We start from the raw sequence: 24,851 nt of genomic DNA on the forward strand, positions 1-24,851 counted from the left end.
TGCCACCGCATGAGTACAAAGTAAACAAAACTATTCCGAATAGACCCTGCATATGCTACTAAAAGCATAGCCTTTGAGATTTGTAAAAAAGACTAAAAGATTGCTAACAGTACTAACAATAATGCTTCAGTTTAAATGTGAGATAGTAGTTTGCACAAAACAAAATATGTAATTTATTGTAATACAGCAACATGCTACAAAAAAGCTTTTTGTTAGTTTTTATTATAAGCTTGTGTCTTCAGTTACGGCAGCCTGCGTGTAAAACCTCAGTAATAAAATTTCAACAACTTGAATTGCTTATAAATTGGTTAAATAAAACTTCTCTGAAACAGCAATATTATACACGACTGTCACAACGCCGCAACGCACCACCTGTGCGCGCTTCAATCGTCGATGACGTAACTTCCCCCATGTTTCCTAGCATGGCGACGTCTACTCTGTGCCGATCGGTGAGTGCACAACTTTGCGCCCGAACCACCATTTAATTCTTCGTCAGAATGAGCTCACTGTGACGATACATTGTCCACCGTGACTCAATCTAAGTATCGTCTCACTCGAACGGCTGCGGTAAGCCCCCGTACTGCGTGTAGGCGGCTGTGATCGCGTTTGTATGGAGCGTCGCTCCTTGGTCTGTGAACCGCCTGCGACGAGCTGGGTTGTTAGCTGGGCGACGACGCGCTCCTAAAGCAGCTTTTTCTCGATCTCCGCTGTACTCCTCATTGTCGACGCCACCTCAAAGCGACGACAGAGTTCGTAGATGCGGACACTTCGGCATAGTCGCGCCCGTATCGTCTTTCTGACGGCTACGCACCTTATGAAACTCGACGTAGCAGCGAAAAATATACGAAAAAAATGCGTGCAGCCGGATCCATCATAGATTCGCAGCTGGTCTTCGGGCTACCGTGCGTTTTCAAAGGCTTGTCAACCTCCCGTCGACGCCGTGCACAGATCAGTTAGCGATTTGAAGTTAGCGGCTAAAGCGATCGCGGGGAGCTGTTTCAGTTTTGTCCGCTTCAGCGCCGATACTGAAACCAACCGTCAGCCGCCTTTGTTATACGGTATTTGCATAATGGAGCATTCGCTACTCGAAGAACACCCCGATTGCGCAGTAAAGTCGGCACAACGTGTAGTGTTTACGTGTGTTGATCGACAACGCTCAACGCGTCACCACTAAAGCCCACTTCACGTGAAGACTGCACGTAGTTTGAATAGCGAGGCGTTGGTTTCGCAGGTTGTAAAACACCCGTTGCCTGTTTGTAACAACCTTCGACGTGAAGTCGCAGCGTTAGCTTGCTCCGATGTCTCACCGTGTCTTCCACCTGTGGCACCAGTCGCAAGAAACGAGAAGTTTCGCGATAAGCCACGGTTTGCACGAAATTTATACGGCATTATGATCTTTAATGCTTCAAAAAATTTGTTTGTAGAGCTTCTGGTCGCAGGTTGGATGTCTTCGAACGGTAGTTACTGATCACCTCTTTGGTGACTGTCATGTCGGCGAGTGTATACCTGTCAGATTTCACTTCATTTTAGACTACTACGATATCCCGTGTCTCGCTTCTGCGAAAGCCAAAAAGTGTTGTGGGAGTTACATACATTGGTTAAGTGGTGATAAACTTGTCACACTTGTTACTGGTATTGTTATCATCTCTGTATGACGTGTCTTCGTCTAACCAAGCTGCATGAATTCATTTTGGGAGGTTCTTGTCCCGGTTAGGTTAGTCTATCTACAGCTTCATTTAATACTGACATCACCACTACAGAAAGGGCATGGCGTACTTGAAGGCAATGATCAGTTCTGTAAAGAAAATGTCACATTTGTGACAGAAAACTTTTTCGTCATCTGTGCACGTCTTGCTTTTCTGTGACCAAACCATGCGAATTCACCTTGAGATTTCTGTCTCGCATAAATAAGTTGGTTCATGTACAGCAGCGCTTAATACTGGTATCACCAGTGTAGAGACCGTGCGAAGTACTCGGGGGCCTTATACACTTTGGTTAAGTCTATAAAAGCGTCTCACATTTATCATGAGAAACATGTTTTCATCCGTGTGTCCAACTTTTGTCTTGACGAAGCCATGGCTGAACTTTGGCTTCATCCAAAACTAGATTAAAAATACTCTTGGATATATCGAGGGGCACTCATTGTTGTGGCTGTACAAGCTGTGCAAGTTTTTTGTGTTGCTGGCATTGTCTGTGCGGAAAAGTTCACAGCTGGCTTTGTGGATTTGCTGCACTCGCTCGGTTCAGTTGGCAGTGTTTTCATGTGCAGCTCTGAATAATTCATTTCTAAATTTTTTTCATTTTTTTTTGTTTCCTTGTGAAACTGGGATATTCTGGAAGCTGAATTGCTTTGGCTTTGTTTGAAATGTCTTTGTTTTCTTGATTTCATGAAAAGCGGTAGCCAAAGGTTTCAGTACCAGTGTGTGTTAAAAGAGCACATTTGTTGTAAATGAACAAAAATATAACAAAAATGGCTGCATATGTAAAAGATGCATGGAAAACGCACATGACTACCATCCGGGGATCTGCAGTCGACAGCATATATCCTCTCTGTAATATATCAAACACAACCTTTATTACATGCTTTGCATTTCACGTTATAAAAAGATGCATGCAGGAAGTGTGTGTTCAGTTTATGTCATACGTGGGTGGATATTAATTGCTTTTTACGCACAAAGTTGGCTCATAGTCAAACAGGGCATTGCCAAGCTGGAAGTTGCAGGTTTGATCTCAGCTGCAATGGCCACCTTTAATAGCCGTAGAAACGCGATAGCGCACCTTATAATGATTTTGATTCAATTAAAAAAAAAGGAATAGTAACAGGTCGAAATCAGAACTTCAATAAAATGCACAATTTTTTTAGTTGAAGGCTTTGGAAACATTGCATGTGATAATGGCATGGTTTATTATAAAATTTTTAAATGTTTTCCTGCAAATAATCACGGTCTGTAGAAAGACGCGCGTGAGAAATGGGAGTTCTCAAGTCACTGGCAGTAAATGCTTTCATGTACAGTTGTTTCATCATTGATCTGTTCCTTAATTTGCAAGTACTGAAGTCTCTAATCTGAAGAAATAACAAGACAATACATGGGAATGTGGCTAATGAAAAAAAGAGGTACTTAAGAGTGTTTAAAAATTGATGATGCTTGATGTTGTTCCTCAGCAGCTGCGCCCTTAAGGTTCAATTCCTTAATATGTGCAGACTGTCTAAAGAATAATCAATATGTTAGTACATATTACCTTTCCGTTTGTCTCTTCTAGTGGATAACATGTGAAAATTGCTTGGGTGCTGACACTATGGTACCAAAATTGCTAGGACCACTTCATAGTTCCAACCTAAAGCTGTGCAGTTTTTGTGGAAAACTTGAGGGTAGCTGTTGCATGTTATCGCAAAAGTATTGGTGAATAGGCTAGACAGCTCAGTGGGCCATGTGCTGGTGCTGCAAGCCACAAACCGACAATATCACACACACACACAAAAACGAGCATTTCACATCAAGGCAGCTCGTCTTGTAGGCTTGCTAATTGTGAGGAGAAAAGCGGTTCTTGTTTTTGGAGGCCATCTGGGAGCATGGCTTAGTGTTACCAGAAAGTGAGTGGGGAAGCAAAATAGTGACTGCAACACAGTGCGAAAAACAGACACAGAAAGGATAGGACCGTGCTTGTGTGTTTTTGTGCTAACACAAATATATGCTCCTTCCAAAAAAGGGGAGGGGGGTGGCAGAGTGTTAAGGACACGTGTCCTACCCTATCTAGAACATGTGCTTAAGAGTGTAAATAGTTAACCTCCTTGTTGGTTGCCGATCGTGTCCAGCTCATGTTCTAGATAAGCTGGGATGCATACACATTTTCAGAAACTCTTCCTCACCTCTAACTGTGAAAAACATATATGTTTGTGTTTGCACAAATAAACGCGTTGTTCATTGTTAGCGCTTGGTCCCGTCTGTCTCTTTCTGCGTCTTCATTTTTCGCGCTGTTTTGCAGTCATGAAGTCGGACCGACAAACTTATTCCCACACCCTTTAAAAGGGAAGCAAATTAATAGAGGAGAGAGAGGATAGACAAACTTTCTTGTTGCACGCAGCACCATTTCAGGCCCATCGGGTGAAACCTTAGTTCAATCCGTTGACAAATCAACCTCTCACAGGCAGCCATGGGTAGAGCCGGCCGTTGCAGCATCCTGGCGTCGTCCGGCAGGCTTCTAGCCCTGTGGCTGCTGATGAGCTTGTTCACAGGCTGCGCAGACACGTTCTACGTTCCCGGCGTGGCGCCGGTGGAGTTCAGCCGGGGTCAGCCCATTGAGGTGAAGGCCGTCAAGATGACCAGCACGCTGACGCAGCTGCCATACGCCTATTACTCGCTCAACCTCTGCAAGCCCAAGAACGGCACGCTCAACTACAAGTCTGAGAATCTCGGTGAGCAGGGGGATGAGCATTCTCACGGCTGAAATCGCATGCATGGTGGGGCGGTTAGCGTACTAGTTGCCTTTCTTTCAGTGGCAAACCCACCTGCATCACCGTGTGTATAAATATATCCTTGTGGCTTTGTGCTACAAATGGGTGGTTGTTTTCTTTCCCTTTCTCAACCCTTCCGCCACCTTGCGGGTTTCCGCAGAACTCATTTGCAATACTTGCGCCCATTTGCCTAGATCTGTTAATGAATTCGCACTCGCGCTGTCAATTGCTAGCGTCCTGGTTAGCTCGATCGGCAGAGCGACCACCCCGGAAAGACGTTGGTCCCGGGATCGAACCCCGGACCAGGATGAATTTTTTCGGCAACTAAGATTCTGACAATTCCATATGTAGCTCCGAACATAGTCAAGCTTCGGAACTTTAGGAATTGGAGAGCGAGTGGTTAGTGACAGCTCATCTCCGTCGCTCTACGACGTGGCTCGCAGGAGAGGTCCTCCGTGGGGACCGTATTGTGAACACGCCCTACGAGGTTCACATGGCGGTGGACCAGAAGTGCAAGCTGCTGTGCCACATCAGAGACACTGACCCACCGCCCATCTCGTGGCAGCTGGAGGACTCGCAGACTGCCGCACAGCGCATTCGGCATCAGTACTTCGTCCACCTGTGAGTGGCTGCACACCTGTTTGAGACATCTTAAATTACTATGTCATAGTATGCTTACTCTGTACTATGTTAAAAAGTTGACATCACTTAACTTTAGAAAGACATCGTCACTCTCTTTCCACCACCACCGTGCACATTTTGACTGAGGCGAAATAAATTCAGGAATGTTGCCCGGGTACCGAGATCTAATGTGCGGTGAAGTGTAAGAACCCAGGTGATTTATTTATTTATTTATTTATTTATTGGAATACCCTCAGGGCCCGTAGGGCATTACAGAGGGGGTGGGTACAACATTTTATAACACACAAGAAAAAAAAAAGACAAAGAAAAGAAACAAGTGTCAGATGCGCAAATCACAAAGGCAACATAAATCAACTAAAAATGTATACGTAAGAATTCAAGCACATACAAGACAAAGATAGATAATGGAAACTGCGTATAGTTACAAACATTGCTGAGAAATTGCAGTCTTGAATAACAAAGGGTCTGTTATTGTTACAACGGAAGAGGGAAGGTGGTTCCAATCGGCGGCTGTTTTCGGTAAAAAGGCTGCTGAAAAGAATTTGGTGCGGCAAAACGGAATGGCAACCTTATGCTGGTGATCAATGCGCGATGAGTGGTATGACGGTTGTGAAATGAGGTCTCGCTTCATTGATGGATTGAGTGATATCACAAGTAGCCTCGAATCACTACAGCATGCCTCATCATCATATCATGGCTACTTGAAATTCCTTAATTATTTTAAATAACACCCTTAGCATTGACTTTTTCTTTTCAATGATCATTCTATACTAACCCAAACAAACACTGTCGAATATCTCGACACTCACTCTTCTAAATCCCGCACGTGGACGTCGCACGTAAGTGAAATTAACTCAACTGTGCACTAACAGTCTCATCTATTCTGCCTGCAAGACTTTCCTACATCTTAAACTGGACTATGTTAGCGTTGTCCGGGATTTTCATTTTAGCCAGCCTGTCCCGCCCAGTTCAGTTGGCTTAAAAGCCAAACGCCTCAGTACTCCTAGTCCCAGTACATCTGCACAGCTGCAGTTATGTTAAACCTTCCAGTATTAACCGTTATCACTGATTCTCGCAGATACTCCAGCAGGTACATGTGTAATTTCACTAACTCATCACATGTCCTGCCACATTCATTAGAATGCTCTTCAACCTCAGCATGCCCACCTAGGAGCACTTACAGTACTTTTTCACGACCATGTATCGGACTTTTCACGACCATATCTGACTACACCCAATTCGAAACTTTCATTGATGTCAGTTGCAATGTTCGATTTGCCAAAATGGTCACATGTATGTTTACTTTCTTTAACAACACGTTTTCACGGCTCTGCCTCCCCCATCCCCTCCCGTCTAACTCTGCCTGGTAAGCTGCCTAGTCAAGTAAGCGAGCTGTTAGCGACAAAGCTAAAGTGCACAGATGTGTAGACACGATGTCCCACCGCATCATATGGCGATTCGATCCGAGTTACAATCGCCAGATAAAGCAGCAGTTTCACGTCAAACAAAACTCTTGAGAATGTTTTCACCCTCCTTTCCTGTTCACATTGCAGGCTTGCAGACAACATGCCATGCGCGACACGTCTCGAATCATTTGACAGCAGTCAGCCGGTTTATGAACATGGCTACCGGCTTGGATTTATAGAGAATGACAAGGTATTACTTTATTCATTTTTATTTCTTTTAGCAGAAAAAAAGTTTGTTTTGTGCTTGTCTTTGTACCTAGGTGTTTGTGTTTTGTTCGGTACTTTTGCTTACGTGTACATGTTTAGGTCTGTTTCTCTGTGTGTGTCGGGGCCATTGCTTGCATGTACATTAGCTTTGTTTCTCTGTGTGTGTGTAGGTAGGGGGGGGCATACTTTCTATGTATATATGACAAGCACACATGCCTGAAGTGCATCCACTTAAAATTTTAGCGTTTTGTTATGGTTTTGCAGGCACGCTAAGTAGTCTTGTGCTGCGATGTTGGCGCAGATATGTTCAACGTAGTATTATGGTTATGCCTTACTAAAGTAATAGTAACTGCAACAGTTGATGCCTATTTATATTTTGCCTTGCAGCCATACATCAACAACCACCTGAAACTCACTTTGTACTATCACACCGAGGACAAGTAAGTGTTCTGAGATGTGCCACCTTGATTTGCACCACTTCCTGTGCGTTTAGTTCATTTGGAATGTTTTATTCCAAAACTACCAATGCAGAAAATGTGCATACGTTTGCAATATGATTTGCCTTTCGGCACCTTCAGGTCTGGATAAACTTCACGAGTGTAGTATTTCGAGCGTCTTTTTTTCGAAATTCTTCAATTGAAAACGTAAATCATATTTTTTATTTCATGTTCTAATTCCCTCGATCCGTTTTCTTTTGCAGCGAGCACTTCAGGGTTGTCGGCTTTGAAGTGGCCACCAAGAGGTTTGTGTTCTAGTTATACTAGTATATGAACTCACTCAATCGCACTTTAACAGCATTTCTCTACATTATCAATCATTCGCTCCACAGGAGGCTTTGGTTGCACAAAGTGCTTTTACACACTCTTACACTTCTAAGGCTAGAGCCAAATGCTAAAGTGGTTTTGAAGAATGATCTTGAAGATTCTCGTTTCTGAAAACACGGAGTGTATCAGCCACAGCAGGAAGTGGGTATGTGCCAAGTGACTCCCGCGTGCAGTATAGTATTATGTCATACAATAATATACTATGCATGGCCATGCATCAATGCATCATATAGTATAGGGGGGGGGGGGAGTGAGGAGTAGTAGTTATGTGAGGGTTAGCAAGAGGGGAGGAAGGAAAGTGTGCAATGTAGAAAGTGATAGAGAAAAATTAAAAGAAAGTAATAGTTGTAGAGGGAAACGAAAAAGAAATAAAAGTGGCAGAAAGAAATCACCTTGCGTTTGTTCACAAGATGGTGGCACTTGCTTGCCAGCTGTGCTGTGTACTCCGATTTACCTGTCGTGGAGCTGGCTTTAATTTTTTATGATGTATTTTTTCATGTATCTTTGCTACGTGCAGCGTGCACAAGGATTCGATCAAGTTCCACAAGGGTGGCTTCTGCGAGTTTGACCCGAGCCAGGCCAAGAAGCAAGAGGTGAATGAGAACGGCATCACGGACCTGTACTTCAGCTACGAGGTGGAGTGGAAGCAGAGCAGCATCCGGTGGGCCTCCCGGTGGGACACCTACCTGGCCATGACTGACGTCCAGATCCACTGGTTCTCCATCGTCAACTCAGTCATCGTTGTCTTCTTCCTCTCGGGTGAGGCGTCCAGCCCCTGTCCTCATGCTAAAGATAAGGAGGCCAGGAAGGACATTCTCATGCGTTCATGAACGAAGTGGTAAAATTTGAGTGTGTTTGATCAAGCACTTGATTTATGCTGAATATTTTTATGAACATGCCTGTAGCGTGCGAGATTCGGCTAATAGTTGCGTTCAAATTCATGGGAGTCTATCTGTATTTGAGTAGAGACGACTTTGTTCAGCAAGCCACGTAGCTTCAATCATCTATTGATTCGAATTGTGTGAATTCAAATTATAGAAGTTGTACTACTCTAGGCAACCACTGTTTCGATAAATGACTTCAGTAACTACGTTATCTTTCTGGTCACAGTCATATAGAACAAGCTATTCTGACTGTCTTACATTGCATACATTTTTTTAGTTTAGCATTATGATATCTTACTATGTTTATCTATTGTACTGTGTTTTATTGCTTTAGTGCGTGTTGATTCTTTCCATACTTTCGTTTAATTAATCTTTCATTTAGGCAATGTTATGTCCCCTACTTTCGTTTATTCTTTCATTTAGGCTGTGTTATGCCCCCCTACTTGGTCATTCTATCACAGCATTGTGTAAATGAAATTAAATTTAAGAAATTTCTCGTGCTAATCGAATAGGTACACTAGTCACTCCTTTCATGGACACTAGCGCCAGGATTGCCTTGTGTGCTAGTTTCGTGGGACAAGCCATAATGATTGTTGATTAATTTGTTTCTATTTCTCGTTTGCTTCAGGCATGCTGACCATGATCATCGTTCGGACGCTGCGAAGGGACATTGCCCGATACAACAAAGATGAAGACTCTGTGAGCGCCCGCTTGGCTGCCATTCAAACGTAACATTATGGTGTTACACTTTGGTGCACACCATGTAAGAGAACGTGGCAGGTTATGATGATGATAGCAAAGAGAAAGAATGTGATATGTTTACTTGAAACGGGACTGAAACTTTTCAAATCAAGATCATCAAAGTACACTCAGCCCTCATTATAATGAAGTTGCATCTTACATAAAAATAAGTTAGTTATATCCGAAAATTTGTTATAAAGGTGCATTCCTAACACTAGATCAATTGCAAGACTATTCGTCATTTACTTTCTTATAACCGATATTTCGTTATATCCGGGGTTGCTAAAGTGAGGTTTTAGTGTACAGTGATAAACCGTCTACCACAGTTTTGCGTTGTCGACCTGAGTTCGCATCAAATTGGAGATGTGTCGTCCCTGACGGAGGCTTTTTAGCGTTTTACGTAGTCCGCTCAGTATTAATCAAAAATTGGAATGCGCTCTCCATATCTATGGGATACAGTGATTTCATATACTTTGATTGTTTTGATTTTGTTTTGCTCAGGAAGACGCGATGGAGGAGACTGGCTGGAAACTGGTCCACGGCGACGTCTTTCGTCCTCCTCAGTACCCCAAGCTCTTCGTCGCCGTTGTTGGCAGTGGGATTCAGATCTTCTTCATGATGTTTATCACAATCGGTGAGTGAAGAGAAATTGTGAATTCCCAATACACTTTAGCGAATTTTGTTGCATGATGAGCACCGAGATATAAATTTGATATGACAGAGCTGTTAAATATTAGGGCACATAAAAAAAGATAGCCATTCTACGTAGCATCAGGCTTGCGACCAGAGATTAGTTTAGCTCGTATTGAAGGGAGCTGGAAAAAATAGGGAAAAAAATGTGCTCTTGGTGATGCGCAATGTTGCTACAGAAGATAAAATGATAATTGCACAGTAGTATCAAGTACAGCGTTTCATGTAGTGCTTACTTTTTTCAAAGCAAGGACGCATTTCTTCACTTTTTGTCCGCAGCAAGCTGTGCCCATGAAATTCAGGCTCAAGTTTAAAAAACAAAATGAATCGCAGTCCTCAGATAATAATACCAAAATAACTCCAAATGGTATAAAGGCTATGGCAAGCCTTCTCGTGTTCTACTTGGGTTCCACAGGCCATTTAGTAATGGATGAAAAAATGCGGCGTGGCAAGTTTTCTTGGAAAATATTCGAATTACCTGCGCTTCTAAGCTGCCATTTGCCGTTTCTAGCACTTTCTTTATATATTATTTTGGTCTGTGTGAATATAAATATTTCTTCAAGTGTTTGTTCATTAGCAGTTATTGTCTGCTAGTGAAGTGTTGCCAGCTCAAATGTGCAAGCTCCCATGACATGCATTGTTTCAGCCAGTACAGCATGTTTTAAGGCATTTTGTTTATTGCCACTGTCACGTAGCTCCACCTTCGACTCTGTTAATTTGAAGGTGGTTACACTTTAGTCACTTGCTGTTTGTAAGAGTGCTCTCTTTTTACTTTTCTCTCATTCCTTAATGGTTTTGAAGCTGCAATAGTGGGCAAACATTTCGCTCAGCTAATCTATCCAGTTAACATCAAGATTCTTTTTGCTATTACAATCTTACTTTCAGGTGCACTGTAGAGTACAAATAGTTTTTTTATTTTGCAAAGTTTTCTCGGAACCTGAAAGATTCCTGTATCTCGATATGCGTTGCATGAATTGTGCTGGGGTTGCTTAACAGCGCTAGCTTTCAGAGCAATTCAGCCCAGAAATGTAAGACAGCTTGTTCTTCTGTCAAGTGCCTTGCTATCTTTTTATTTGTAGTCTTCGCCATGCTGGGAATGTTGTCACCAGCGTCTCGGGGAGCCCTGATGACTGCCGCCATCTTCCTCTACGTCTTCATGGGGTGAGTTTGGCAATGCTGGGTCCATCATTTTAAGAACAATGGGTCCATTTGGACCCTTGGATCACGGGCTAATTAGCTACGTCGTGCCATTTATTGCATGAAAAATGTACTTGTCGTGCTGTTTTCATCAAGTAGCTTTTTTTTATCAATGATAAAGCCAGTCTTAAGATGTTTTGCATTTGAGAATTGCCTTGTACAGAAAATGTGGCTACTAGAGGATGGCCTAGGGTTCACGGTAGTTGCCAGATGTGTTTCTGTTTGGGCAGGCATCATTAAAGATTACAGTTTGCTGGACTCTTGCCAAACTTAGGTTGATAACTCTTTTATACTAATCTGGCATTTCTATTTTGTGTGGATGACCCTGTACATGCGCCTGCAAAGAGTGGCAGTGCCCTGCTGGACTGAATGGTTCTGTGTGTTGTAGGGTTTAACCATGCTGTAGCTTGGAAATGTTATTATCCCCTTAGTTCTTTTACAAAAATAGTATTGAGTGATTGATTGACTTATCAATCAATCAAGCTTTGGTTTTGCCTTGCTTTTTTACGAAGCACAAGTTGACTGTTCTACCGTCCTGTAACTTGCGACTCTCTGCCCAACAGCTTGTTTGCCGGCTACTTCTCGGCGCGCTTGTACAAGACTTTGCGGGGTGTCCAGTGGAGGAAAGCAGCCTTTCTGGTAATACATTTTGCTTCTTGTCTGGGTTTTTGCTTGTCCTGGCGAGATTGCACCAGAGAATTTTATCGGCGGGTTATTGATTTTTTATCTGCAGTCACCCGCAGGGGCCATAAGATAGCGGTTGGTGGGCTTGCATTAACCAAAACCTTTTCAGCGCAGTTAGCCCAACTGCAGCTACTTTGTGCATATTAGCCTGTTCTGGCATATGCAATGCCTTTTGGTATTACAGAGTTCTTGATAGGCCGAAATCAAAATTGACTTAGAATCAGCGCCCGTTAGTGCTAATGTTCCATCGCCGCCTTGCAACATGGTGAGGTCAGGTCACATCATGTCGCCATGGCCATGTCTCCAACTTTCAATCACAGTATCAAATATAGGCTGCAGCAGCCAGGTTTTGATGAAAAATTAATGCAGAAACACCCTTGTTCTCTTATATAGGGGTATGCTTTGTACCCAAGGTAGTTGAAAGTATTTCGGAGTTCGTAATCAGGTTGTTGTTCTTGTTGTTTTAGCGCATTAAACCACAGAACTTGCATTTTTCTGTGTTGCATTGCTAAACAGGTCACTAATTTTTCAGGAATTGTTTAACTTATGAAACTTTTTCTGTAGAGCAGTTTGTGTTTTACATATAGCGAGATAGTAATGTCATCATTCCTGCAGATGTAAAAAAACATTGACACGCCACTGTAGCAATTGAACGAGGATGATTCGAAGAGGTTTGAACGAGCATGAGTTGCCAGAAGACCACAGCGTTCAGTGAGTAGTAAATGAACGAATTTGTTCAGAAAGACATCGAGACCCTTACCCTCAGCTATTGCAGTTCTTGTTTTATGCATCTACTTTGCCACCGACTGGCCTTACACCCGTTGGCAAGCGGTTTGCTTCATTTTGCACTCGTTCTTTGCTCGCAAGAAAGCTGGTTAGCTGATTGATATCCACGATATTTGGGCGGATCTTGGTGCTTTGTGCGTGTCTTGTTCAAGTTTACGTTCAGATACGCTGCTACGTTTTGTCATGAAATTCACGCGGTCTTTTTCTCTTCAACGCAGACATCAATCCTGTATCCAGGCATAGTGTTTGGAACGTGCTTCTTCCTCAATTTCTTCATCTGGGGAAAGCACTCCTCAGGAGCGGTGAGTTAGATTTCAGAGTTTTTATTTAGGCCCTTGTGTGTATCGCATTGGCCTCTAGTACTCATGTTGCAGATTTTAGAACAATTTCTGCTTCTCAATGTTAATCACTTGATTTCTTGCCATGCATAGACTCTTTTTCTAAGTTGCCATTTTTAAGCTGGTTGTAATGCCATATTAGTGGACCCATTAGCTTGACAGGTAATCTGAAGCCCAACAATTTGGCGACCTTCACAATCGTATCGTTCTGAAATTTAGAAACCCCAAATCTACATTATTAATGTGGATATTTGTATAAGAAGATAGGTATGTGGGGTTTAATGTCCCAAGCTATTGTATAAGAAGCAAATTTCAATTTATGAAGACCTCATTTCAAAGAGATTAAAATAAAAGTATTTTTTCAGGCTGTACTAGTGAAAAAACTTCTTGTGCTTTAAAGTGGGATTTAAAAACTATAATTAAAGTTCTAACGAAGGCTAAACAGTCTACTGATGCAGAGGAACAGATACAGTGGAGTGTTTGTTGATTTTGAAGCATAGTTCCATTTAAGAAGGCATCTTAGAAATAAAAATGCTTGCAATTGTTCCAAACTGAATTATACAAAAACTGTTGATTATTTCTGACAACACTTACTGTCTGGGTAGTCGCCACAAAACCAGATAACAGAAACTTGTGCCCTTGTCTCATCTTAGTCCGTGTATTTTGTTGCTCCTCTTTACAAAAAGTCCACCTTTACAAAAGGTCATATGTGGATTCTATTGCTTCATTCGGAATGTTACAAAATTTTCAATAGTTTAAGTTCAGATTGAAGTGAATTCAAATACTGTAATACTCGTTCTTATATTTGAAGCATTTGGATATTCACATAAGCCTGAATAATACACTTGAGTAATGTTTGTGGTTCACTCCTAAAGCAATGTGATAACATATTCCATGTACTCCTACACCTTGACCTCGTTTCATAAAACGACACAACAGTTCCTCCTGAAATTCACTGTCACTTTTTTTCTGTGGCCTTAGCTAACGAATTCACTCATCTCCTGTTATCGCTCAGGTTCCCTTTGCCACCATGGTGGCGCTGCTGTGCCTCTGGTTCGGCATCTCAGTGCCCCTGGTGTTCCTGGGGTACTTCTTCGGGTACCGCAAGAAGCCCTACGAGCACCCTGTGCGCACCAACCAGATTCCTCGGCAGGTGCCCGAGCAGGTCTGGTACATGAACCCAGTCCTCTGGTGAGCCCTGCTTGACACACATATTTGCAGCGTTACTTCTTGTCCTAGCCTTTAGTGTTTGAACTGGCGTGCTAAATGCCTTGTCTGAAGCACGGCCCACTGAAACTTCTTACTTCTACAGATATCTCCACCGCATCATGCCGTTCTAGTTAATTCATTCTGCCACTGGGGATGGAATGTACGAGTGGTGTGGCGCTAGTCAGTACTTGCTCACTGTAGTCTCCTTCAACACTCCTGGTGGTGTTTCTCTTAGCGCATAGCACTCACATAGTGCAATTATGATGCGTGAATACACAGCACCTCAGAAATAAGGACGTGAGAAGTGATTTAGGAATCCTTTGAATTTAAATTGTCTCCGTAGCATACAGCATCACTCAAAACTCGTTATAAGATAATGGGATATAACGAAGTAAATGAAATTCCCCTTGAAAGCTTTATTGAGAACCATGCATTTTAAACCTCATTGTAATGAAGTAAAATTGACCGTTGAATGAATATATAACAAACTAAAATAGTCTGTCAAATAGTCTATAAAAAAAAAAACGACCGTTGTGCGTTAAGTAGTACAGTAGACTCGCGATAATTCAAACTCTGATAATTCGAACTTTCGGTTAATTCATACAAAATTCAAAATTTTGGTTGGCTCGCTATGCTTTCAATGTATTTAAAAGCCGCTTAATTCAAACTTCGTCATTCGGTTAATTCGTACTTTCTGCCTGTCCATACCGGAAAATTTCTGCTGATTTGCCGGCAATATTTGAAAATTTGCGTGCTTATGATTATCATAATAGTCTGATATTGAAAAATAAGCGCCTTAAAACTTCAAGGGAAAAGGTTTTGCCACACAATCATTTCTCAGCATTCCGCGCCGCGGTGGAAAAAAAAACGAAAAACAAAAACGGCCCGGTGGTTACGAAGCTGGCTTGCGGCTTATCTCTGCTTTTCCGGCGTGCCGGTGGCGCCGGCCGACTCCGAAGCACGTGACCTGCCCACAGAATGCATACAGGTGTGCCCGTCTTTCTTACATGCTGCGCATTTTTCGATCGACCATGTCACCGCGAGGAAAATATCGGACACTACCCCTAAAAGAGAAATTGGCCGCTATCCAAGAAGTCGACGCTGGGGTAAAGAAGACCGAAGTGGCACTGAAGTATGGAATAACCAAAAGTACTCTCACAACCATTCTGAAAGCCAAAGACAAGCTGCAGAATAACGCGAGCCGCTTCGCTCCCGATCGGAAAAGGCTTAGGGAAGCTGCGTACCCGGATCTCGAAAACGCCGTGCTTCTTTGGCTCAAGCGCGCACGGAGCTCCAATTTACCGATAAATGGGCCAATCCTACGAGAGAAAGCTGAAGAACTTTCCTTGCGCTTGGGCATTGAAGATTTCAAGTGCAGCGATGGCTGGATTTCTCGGTTCAAGGAACGCCACGGTCTCTCCTTCAAAACAGTGAGTGGTGAAGCAGCAGTGGTCGATGAAGCTGTTTCTTCTGACTGGCGGCAGACTAGACTTCAAAGCCTGCTGCTTGAATACTCCCCGGCTGATGTATATAATGCCGACGAAATGGGGCTGTTTTTTAAGTGCCTGCCCGATCAAACCTTGTGTCGCAAGGGAGAGCGGTGCACTGGCGGAAAGCTGAGCAAAGAACGGTTAACCGTCATGGTTTGCGCCAATATGGACGGAAGTCACAAGCCAGAACTCTTCGTTGTGGGCAAGTCAAAGCGTCCCAGGTGCTTTAAAGGCGTCCGGACGCTCCCAGTTGCATATGACGGAAACACGCGAGCCTGGATGACGCAAGCTTTGTTCGAGGGTTGGCTCCGCAAACTGGATGGGCAAATGAAGCGAGCGAAAAGGAAAATTTTGCTCATTGTTGATAACTGCCCTGCGCACGGCGACGTGGAGGGGCTGGAAGCAATTCGCCTTGAATTTCTGCCTCCTAACACTACAGCTGTCCTCCAGCCCCTGGATCAAGGGGTAATCAAATGCTTGAAGCTTAATTACCGGAAAACACTGCTAAAGAGAATGCTGATATGTATGGACAATTCCATGCCTTACAGTGTCACACTACTCTCATCGTTGGGCATGCTCGCCGACGCATGGAATGCTGTCACATCAGCAACAATAAGGAACTGCTTCGAGCATGCCTTCCGCATACCTGGCTGCAGCATTGCCACTTCATCTGACTGCTTGCAGACTGAGGGCGACGATGAAAGCCAAGTGCTGTCTGCTCTAAAAGCGCACAACATAGCTGCCGACCTCGACAGTTATGCAGCTACTGATGATAACCTGTGCGTGTGCAGGGAGGACACACTCGATGACTTGGTGGCAGAGGTGCTGCCAGCACAACACAGCAGTGAAAGTGAAGAAGAACCGGAAGTGGAAAATGTGACAACTGCACAGGCTTTCCAGTACATTGCTAAAGTGAGAAAATTTCTGACAACAACAGAAAACTCTCAGAATCAACTGGCAGCACTTACTGGCATCGAGAGCTTTGTGCTAAATGTGCATGTGGCAAATAAGCAGTTGACCATCCATGATTTTTTTAAAAGGTATAGTCAGCAGTAGATAGTCAATAAACTTGTTGACCATACATGCACCGCTCTCTGTTTTTGTGTAGTTAGGATCTAGAGATGCTTAAAAGTGTGAATATAGATGTCTGATCATAATTTGTGCTGTCACCTTACCCAGAGTCGCATATATGAGAACTTCTGATAATTCAAACAGCCTGATAATTCAAACAAAATCCAGGGGTCCCTTCGAGTTTGAATTAATGAGAGTCGACTGTATATCGTTTTCTGTGGAATTTGACGCTCGTTCAGCGCAGCTCTTTCAAAGCTCCCGTGCCGACATTACAGTCACGCCACGCGCTGCCGAGAGAGCAGTCCTCCACACGCAGCCAGCGGAGAGGATTAAGAAAGCGCTCAGCCGGTCAGTCGCATGACCAAGAAGCGGTGCGGCAGTGCAAAGCGATTTCCCTCTCACTTAAGAACACACGATGGGGAAGCTTCAGAAGACTTTTATTCACAAATAATAGGACATCCGTTATTAATTGAAGTAATTGGTGATGCACGTCTGCACATGTTTGCCTTACAGCAAGTCAATCGATTTCACACGCAGTTTGCAAAGCATAGTAGCACGCGGCTAAGTCCAGCGCCAACACACTCTAAAAACGATGGCAGTGACTGTCTCCGCTGCTACCCTCTGCACCGAGAAAGGAGGAGTGTCTCCACAAGGAGAGAAGCAGATCGGCATTAGAGAGAGAGCCAACTCTCCGTGACAGCTTTCTTTTTTTTTTTTTCCTCTGTCTCCGCACGCGGCCTTCAAAGTAGGAGGGTCTCTATGTTCAGAGACGAAAAGGGAGAAGCGAGGCACAGGCGCTTCGCATATCGGCATTTGAGAAAGAGCAAACAATCCGCCACAGTCTTTTCTTTCCTTTTCGTTTTTTCCTTCTTCGCGCGCAGCGTTGAGAGGTGCTGCCATGAGATTGCCCAGGTGCTGAGAGCATTTTCGGAGCGCGGTATGTTCGAATTAACCGTCGCAAGTGCTTTCACGTTCAAAACACATAGCTTTGACAGGACCACAGCTTGAGTTCGAATTAACCGGAAGTTCGAATTAAGCGCGTTCGAATTAATGAGGTTCAACTGTGTTTATTTTCCATCGCACGCGTGGTCGCGTAGCGGTAAATCGGGCCATGATGCGGTTTCCTTCTTTGCACTCTTAAGGTGTGCTTCCATCTGAGCATACATTGCCACAAACTGTTATAATCGATATAACGAAATAATCGATATAATGAATTAGTTGTGGCTCCCCTTCAACTTTGATATAAAGATGTTTGAGTGTGCAACGTACCATACACATGGTCATTTTTACCACGTTACTCTACTATACAATCAGTACATTACTGCACTGAATAGTTCTCTCAAGCCTCTGCCTAAGTTTGCAAAAACATATATGGCAGCAGTTTGTCACAGAATATGGGCGTTCTCACTTCATTGACGTCCAAATGACTGCAGAGGAGCAAACAGTTATTCATAGAAGCGACACCAACGGTGAGAGGTTGAACGAGTTCAATTTGTTCAGTAAAAGAAGGCACATAAAAAGAACACAAAGCCGGTTCATCAGGATATCTGTGACAATAGTTGCCATTTTTCAAGCATGTGACAGATCGGGACATAGTACTGCGCCAGGGCGCACAGGTTTTGTTTAGGCATTTTATATCTACATAGTACTAGCATAAGTTTGCGAAAATGGGCATGAAATAGTGGTTGGCGAGCATAAGCACGCAGGCCAGTGCCACCACATGGTAAAAAGACATGAGTTTGTCTACTGCAAGCCCTCGCAACAGTTAATGTGAAGAACCTTTAGTTCCTCAGAGTAACATCTGTGTACACCCTAAAATGTCAACACCGCTTCCCTCACGAGCCTCGCGCTTCATGCAGTGCCCTCCGAAAATGCTGTAAATATCTGGAAGCAGCTGCTTGATGTGTTAAAAGAGCCGAGCTGTGAAAGCTTTAGGTTACTGGAAGTGCACTCATTCACACTTAAGCACATGTCCATGCAGGCTCTTCCTCAGTTGCATTAGTACTCGCAATTTCTCACTCACACACATTCGTTCGGCGAGAACTGAAAACTGAAAAAGGTAATTACCGACCTTCAGGCCCTTGTCACAACCTGTACCGGAATATAATGAGCTCTTGTAGGGGTACGACCGGTGTTTAAGGAGAGAGCGTCACCTGGCAGCAGGAAATAAAGTGGAATAGGCTTGTTTTCACGTCGTGTATCGGCTTCAGTTGCGCCCCCTAACTCAACCCGGCCCTTCTTTGTCTGCCCTCTTTTTCAGCACACTGATGGCAGGGATCCTTCCTTTCGGAGCCATGTTTATTGAGCTCTTCTTCATCTTCTCCGTGAGTATGATCATCGTTGCATTGTATCGGCAGTCTTGCGAAACACACTCGCTTGGAAAATGTTTCTCCGCTTCAGTGTGTGCCTGCCTGTCTCACGACTGTACGCTCTCGCAAAACTCTTCTCTCCTCCCCCACCCTCCCCTTTTTTTTCCCTCTTCTTCAGGCCCTGTGGGAGAACCAGTTCTACTACCTGTTTGGATTCCTCTTCCTCGTTTTCATCATCCTCATAATTTCCTGCTCGCAGATCTCCATTGTGATGGTGTATTTCCAGCTCTGTGGTGAGGTAAGTACTCCGCAATGTGGTTTTCACGCTATTTTCACGTTGAACGCTTCTTCTATGCCAGTAGCAAGCTTTAGAGTGTAATAACACAAGCGAAGTAGTAAAGGATATGTTTAGTATTTGGACCTTGCTTTATCTTGCTGGATCTGCTACGTGCGAAATTACAAGTTCTTATCATATTTTATTAGTTTTATTGTAATTATTCTCATATGCCATACACTTTTTTTAATGGGGTGCATGGTGGCTGTGAAAGAAAAGCTGTGAAGAAAAGCCTCATGCCAGCCCTCCCTGCTTAGCTTCCAGCACTTTAGTCTGGGCGAGAGAAGGGAGAATGCAATTTCAGCGTGCAACAAACCTTTGTTATTACGTTCGTACTGGGCGCAACCTAAATATGTTTGCGACGGTGAATTCCTGAGGCAATAAGCCACTTCGGTTAATCCATTCCATAGGTACTCGTAAAAGGGGCTGCAGGGCCCCTTTAATAACCGACATTTTTTTTTTCTCTCTCTCTCTCTCTCTCTCATCTTTCTTTTCTTTGCATGTGGTGCCCACCACACAACATGTCATCTTCATCTCAGAACTACCACTGGTGGTGGAGATCGTTAATAGTGTCCGGCGGATCTGCACTCTACGTGTTTGCCTATGCCGTATTCTACTTTGCCACCAAGGTAATGACACATTTGTTTACTTATTTGTTTACTTATTTTCCCCCCCCCCCCTTTTTTTTTGCGAAACTGCACTGTCGGGAGTCGGATCATGAATAAATACTGCTTTGACGGGATGGTGTTTACCAACTGCGCCTTGGGACTCCTCTCCAGACCCTTGTTTACAAACTCCCTTTGATTTACACAGCTCACTGTATTTAGGCAGTACTAGAAATTAAATGTACCTAAGAGCACCTGTAGGGAACTATCGCAGTTAGATCTTGAATATTATATAGCTCCATCAATTCGGATCTCTAGTGTAGACTCCCCTGTGTATTCATCCTAAACTCCCCACTGTTTAACTTGGGAACTTCCTTTTCACAGAGGTGTTTACTCCTGTGAATAGAAAGATTTATTGTGACAGGATGGTATATACTTACTTCTTGGCATGTTCCTGTGCACCAGGAAAGATTCTGGTGAACTCTCTTTGGGTTGTACGTCACGGTAACCAGGAGAGTAACAGGACTCCCTTGGCCCGTTAGAACTTCTACCGTCCTGAGGGATTATAATCTTCACCTACACAAGGGAGTTTTGTAGGCGGTAGAGGAAGCGTCACACACTTTGCCAAAGATGGCAGCTCTTAACGGTGAGACTTCTTTAAAAAAACATGTGAAGTCCTAGCTGAGGCTCTCCTCATTCACCCATTCTTGTCTGTCTTCTTGCGACACATTTTAGAAGCAGATTGCAGGTGCACTGACTATGGCTTATTGATCGAAAATATGCAGTAACGCCGGTGCCATACTTTTCGTGAGAAGTGAACCTGTCTGTTGACTGTTTTGCAGCTCGAGATCACCGAGTTCATTCCGACTCTCTTGTACTTCGGCTACACGTGCATCATGGTACTGACTTTCTGGCTCCTGACTGGAACCATCGGTTTCTACGCTGCGTACTTCTTCCTCTGCAAGATCTACGCGGCCGTCAAAATAGACTGAGCCGCGCCGATTACGTGCCTTGCCCACCGCCTGCGCTGCGCGTCCACGTGTACCGGCGGCATCGTGCGGGGTGCGCCAATACCGACCCAATCCTCCATGTTTCTTGAGAAATGGACGGAAGAGGTGAAGAAAATGCAAAAAGAAAGTACTCTTAAACTGGAGAGGGTGTGATGCGCGTGTGCCTGTGTTTGTGCATTCATGTGGAGGACAAGAGATGGCCGAGAAGGTTTGACTACAGTTTAGCGCGAAGCATAAGACGGACGTGCATAATGTGACAAGCACGTTGTACGGGTGAGGGAAGTGTGCAGTTTTTCTTTTTCTTTCCAGATTTCAGTGTGAATCCTCATAGCTGTTGCTTGTTTTCGTTTTGCGCGTAGATGTCAATGAATGGATGGCTTAAGAGCGAGACAAATACTAGCTGCGGCTTGCTTTGTACTGTTCCTTCCTTCATTCCGTTTTTTTTTCTTCTTTTACGGAACAGCTCCACTTTCGTGGTATTTACTGGTCGCGATCATTATTTGTCTAGCCGTCGGCCCGTCTCTTCCAGCTGCTGGACACTAGTCAGCAAAAACAGCGAGAAGCTCTCGACTTTGTGTACTTCCAAGGGCTCATTCTGGATTCGCTACCTCGTCGTGTTGCAAAGCACATCACAGGTGTAGTGTCACGGTGGCCGTGAATTCCTTGCTATTACTGTTTTGTTTTCTTCAAACAGAATGTGTCTCGTAACTAATGCACTTGGTGCGTACTTACAGCACAAGTGGCTTCATGCGTTTTCCAGCCTCAACGAAATTAATTAGCAATCTGTTTTGGCAAAGGTATCGAAGGTGTGCTTGTATCGATAGATCTTCCCGATGACAGCGTTTTCGAATGCCTCAGCTGATGCACCCTGCAGGCCTGTTGTATAACACGGTCTCTGCTTTCCCAGATGGAGCTTTGGAGGGGTGATGAATAAATTTTTTTAGCGTCTTTTCACTGCCGTTAAGTTGTGCTTTTTGAAGTCTTTTGCCCGAGTTGTTTTCACTGGTTGTTCTCTGTAAAGTGTAGAGTAACGGCTTATTGTGACTGCTGTCCCTAATGACCGCTGCACGTTTCGTTCAGATTTCCGTTGCCGTAATAGCTCGCGACTTGCTTCAAATCGGTGTTGTCAGCATTGCCAGTTGCAACATTTAGTCGGCTGTGGCGCAACCAGAGCTCTATGGGGAATTCAGATGCTCTGGTGTTTGCTTTTATTGCTTGGGCTGTTTCATTTACATGTCTTTTTTTCGCAACTAGTCACTTGCTTTCTAAAAGCACAACTTCGCAGCTATAGTTCCACAAACACAGCTGAACATGGAGGATTAGATTCTTTAATGAAGCACTAATTTTTTTTTTACTTCCATTACCTCACCCCCCACACACATACAAGAAAAGAAGTTGGTCAAACACTGCTGCCCTTCTTTTGTGTAACCCTGATTTTTCAGTGTTTCAGTCATTGGTTAAATGTTGCTTACCATTTTTTTTATGCACTGCACTGCTACTCCAAGTTCTCACGGCTCTGTTATCAAATCTATTTGAAAAACTTCTGTTGTTTTGTCATGCACATTCGCTGGATAGAACTTTTCCACACCCTTTTTCTGCAACTTAGCTGAAGGATGGCTGTGAAGAAGCTTGCACCCTTACCGATTTTTTTCGCACATCTGGGAAAGCAGCCCTTTGTCTCTGTGGCATTTATACCAAAATAGTTTTGTACACATCCGTGGTTAGTCTGCCAGCATCTCTTTTTCAGCAGTCTGTCCGCGGTGCCCTAACGCTTGAATCTGAATGTTTGTACTGTGAGTTGAGAGGACTCGTGCGTCGTAAACTAGGCACTTCCGTAATGTATGCTCTCAAGTGCCTATCTGTAGGGAAAGTGATTTTGCACCCGGATGTCTTGAAATGGCTTGACTTGGATTTAGAAATGAGAATGCAGTGCTGAAAAGTCAAATCGAGCAGCTTCCTGGGCCAAAGAAAAGTGTTTTGTGCAGAGTATAACCGTCAGAGGACTTAAAATATAGGGCAGCACTTAGTTTTGACTGTCAGAATTTGTAGTATGGTGCACTTTTGGGCGAGATGGCAAAGTGTTTGGAGCTATATCCAGCAAACTATATTGGTGAGTGACTCAGCAGCTCTGGCTTAGGTCTCTGAATCATATTCTAGGTACATTAAGCACTATTTGCTGTTTTATTGTCTAGTGCTAAAGATCTGCAATGCACTGTTGAGATATATATTTTCCAATTGTCTTATTATGTTGCAAAATGAGTCAGCGTGTTTGTTTTGTGCTTACGTGGTGCTGTTTATTTTGCAAAACCTCATTACTATTCACACGCATCGACTTCTGTACTTTGTAATTTATGATGTACATATTCCTTTGTATCAAGGAAAACTTCTGATTCCCTTGGCGTTTTTCATTGCTTCTCTAAACTACAGAACAGATGACATGTTTAAAATGGCAAAACAAATGATGGGAATGGTGTCGCTATGTGCAGTTTTTGTCAGAAGATTGGAAGCTAATATGAACATAACCAGACCATTTGTCTAGCCCATGCAAGGAGGCTTAAAAAAGTAATACTGGAGTAGAAGCTCTGGCATCATTTTACCGTATAAAGTGATACCAGCATTGCCCCAACCTATATTTTGAAAATGCTTCTTTAGTGGGGTGCCCGCTTAGAGGTGAGGTTGTTAAGCTCTGTTAATGTGAATGCTAGGTTACTCTAAAATAAGAAATCATTTCTGATTAAAGTAACATATAGAGATGAGTAATGATGACATTACCTCCAAAAAAATTTGACAAGACTATGCAGTTTCTTTTGTGAAACTTTAACATAAGTACATCTCAGCAGCATTGAGCAGGAAAAATTAGCCATACTAATCTTAAAGGGTGTGAGAGAAAAACATTACCCTTTTATTTGCTGAACAACATTAAGCCTGCCCCGACTAGGATGGCAGTCGCTTCCACCATCTTGGACTGGGCACAGCTTCACTCTTGTGGCTTAATTTCCACTCTAGGAAGCTTTTTAAAGCCTCTTTGGCCGGTGAAATCATGTTGGAGGTTTTGTGGCTTGCAGCGTGCGAGGCTCAGACTGGTGAGGATACAGCTTTGGAGCACCAGCTGGGTTACGTGTGAACAGAAACTGAAACGTTGCATCCACCGGCAAAGTAGCTTTGGAACGTTCGACCAAAACTGTGCTCTTGTCTTTTTGTTGTGTGCTCCCCTTTAGTAAGTTGCAGCACCTATGTAGGGTCAAGACGGGCGTTTGTCCAATGTGGAACGCCACACTACAACCAAAGCATCGATAGTTCATCACGGTAATGTACATTCATTTTGGGCAACTGACCTTTGAAACATTTACTGAATATTAAACACACTACTACTATGGAATTCACTTGATATGCTCTCGAGTGCCATGTTAACTTAATGAAGTCAGTGTAGAGGTGAGACCTCTGTTGAAGTGAGAATTTGCATGCAGTGTGTCTGGGTTTCACTCCCTTGCAAAAGCATAATGGCTTAGATTTGCCAGACTACGTACAGGTGACTGACAGCTCCGACTCCTTCTTTGACTGACTAGTGCCATATGCAAGCAATGTTTTCACATCCACTTGGAGTTAGGGGGCCAGCAATATGAAAGCGCTTCATCCAAGTGTTCCCCTTAGCAGTGGGCCATAAAGCAGTTTTTTTTGTTTATGAACAATTTGATTTCTATTCAGTCATGTAGAAATAAAAACTAGTTTCACTTTCATGCAATCACCATGGCTAGAAAGTTTGAACCTTGAGGCAGATTCCGTCCTTTGTTCGAGCCTTGGGTCTAAATTAGTCCGATTCTTCAGATTTTGTAGGCACCTGTTCCTGTGTAGAGGACATAGCGGCGCATATAGTGGGCAAATTTTGAAAGATGGCGACAAAGAACTGTGGT

At 43.6% G+C, this 24,851-nt stretch overlaps 1 protein-coding gene across 1 annotated transcript; it reads left to right on the top strand.

The window, feature by feature from the left end:
• The first annotated feature begins 321 nt into the window (after window positions 1–321).
• On the top strand, window positions 322–24,319 carry TM9SF4 (transmembrane 9 superfamily protein member 4). The gene is made up of 17 exons (XM_037415648.2): window positions 322–449; window positions 4,147–4,414; window positions 4,897–5,074; window positions 6,649–6,751; window positions 7,156–7,208; window positions 7,469–7,510; window positions 8,110–8,351; window positions 9,105–9,175; window positions 9,719–9,851; window positions 10,987–11,068; window positions 11,668–11,743; window positions 12,793–12,876; window positions 13,928–14,103; window positions 18,943–19,006; window positions 19,170–19,289; window positions 19,865–19,954; window positions 20,773–24,319. The coding sequence occupies exons 1-17, from the start codon at window positions 411–413 to the stop codon at window positions 20,920–20,922; spliced, it is 1,971 nt and encodes a 656-aa protein (XP_037271545.2). The 5' UTR covers window positions 322–410; the 3' UTR covers window positions 20,923–24,319.
• Window positions 24,320–24,851: the final 532 nt, after the last annotated feature.

This window comes from Rhipicephalus microplus, chromosome 9, assembly GCF_043290135.1.
Source record: "Rhipicephalus microplus isolate Deutch F79 chromosome 9, USDA_Rmic, whole genome shotgun sequence".
Taxonomy (NCBI): Eukaryota; Metazoa; Arthropoda; class Arachnida; order Ixodida; family Ixodidae; genus Rhipicephalus; species Rhipicephalus microplus.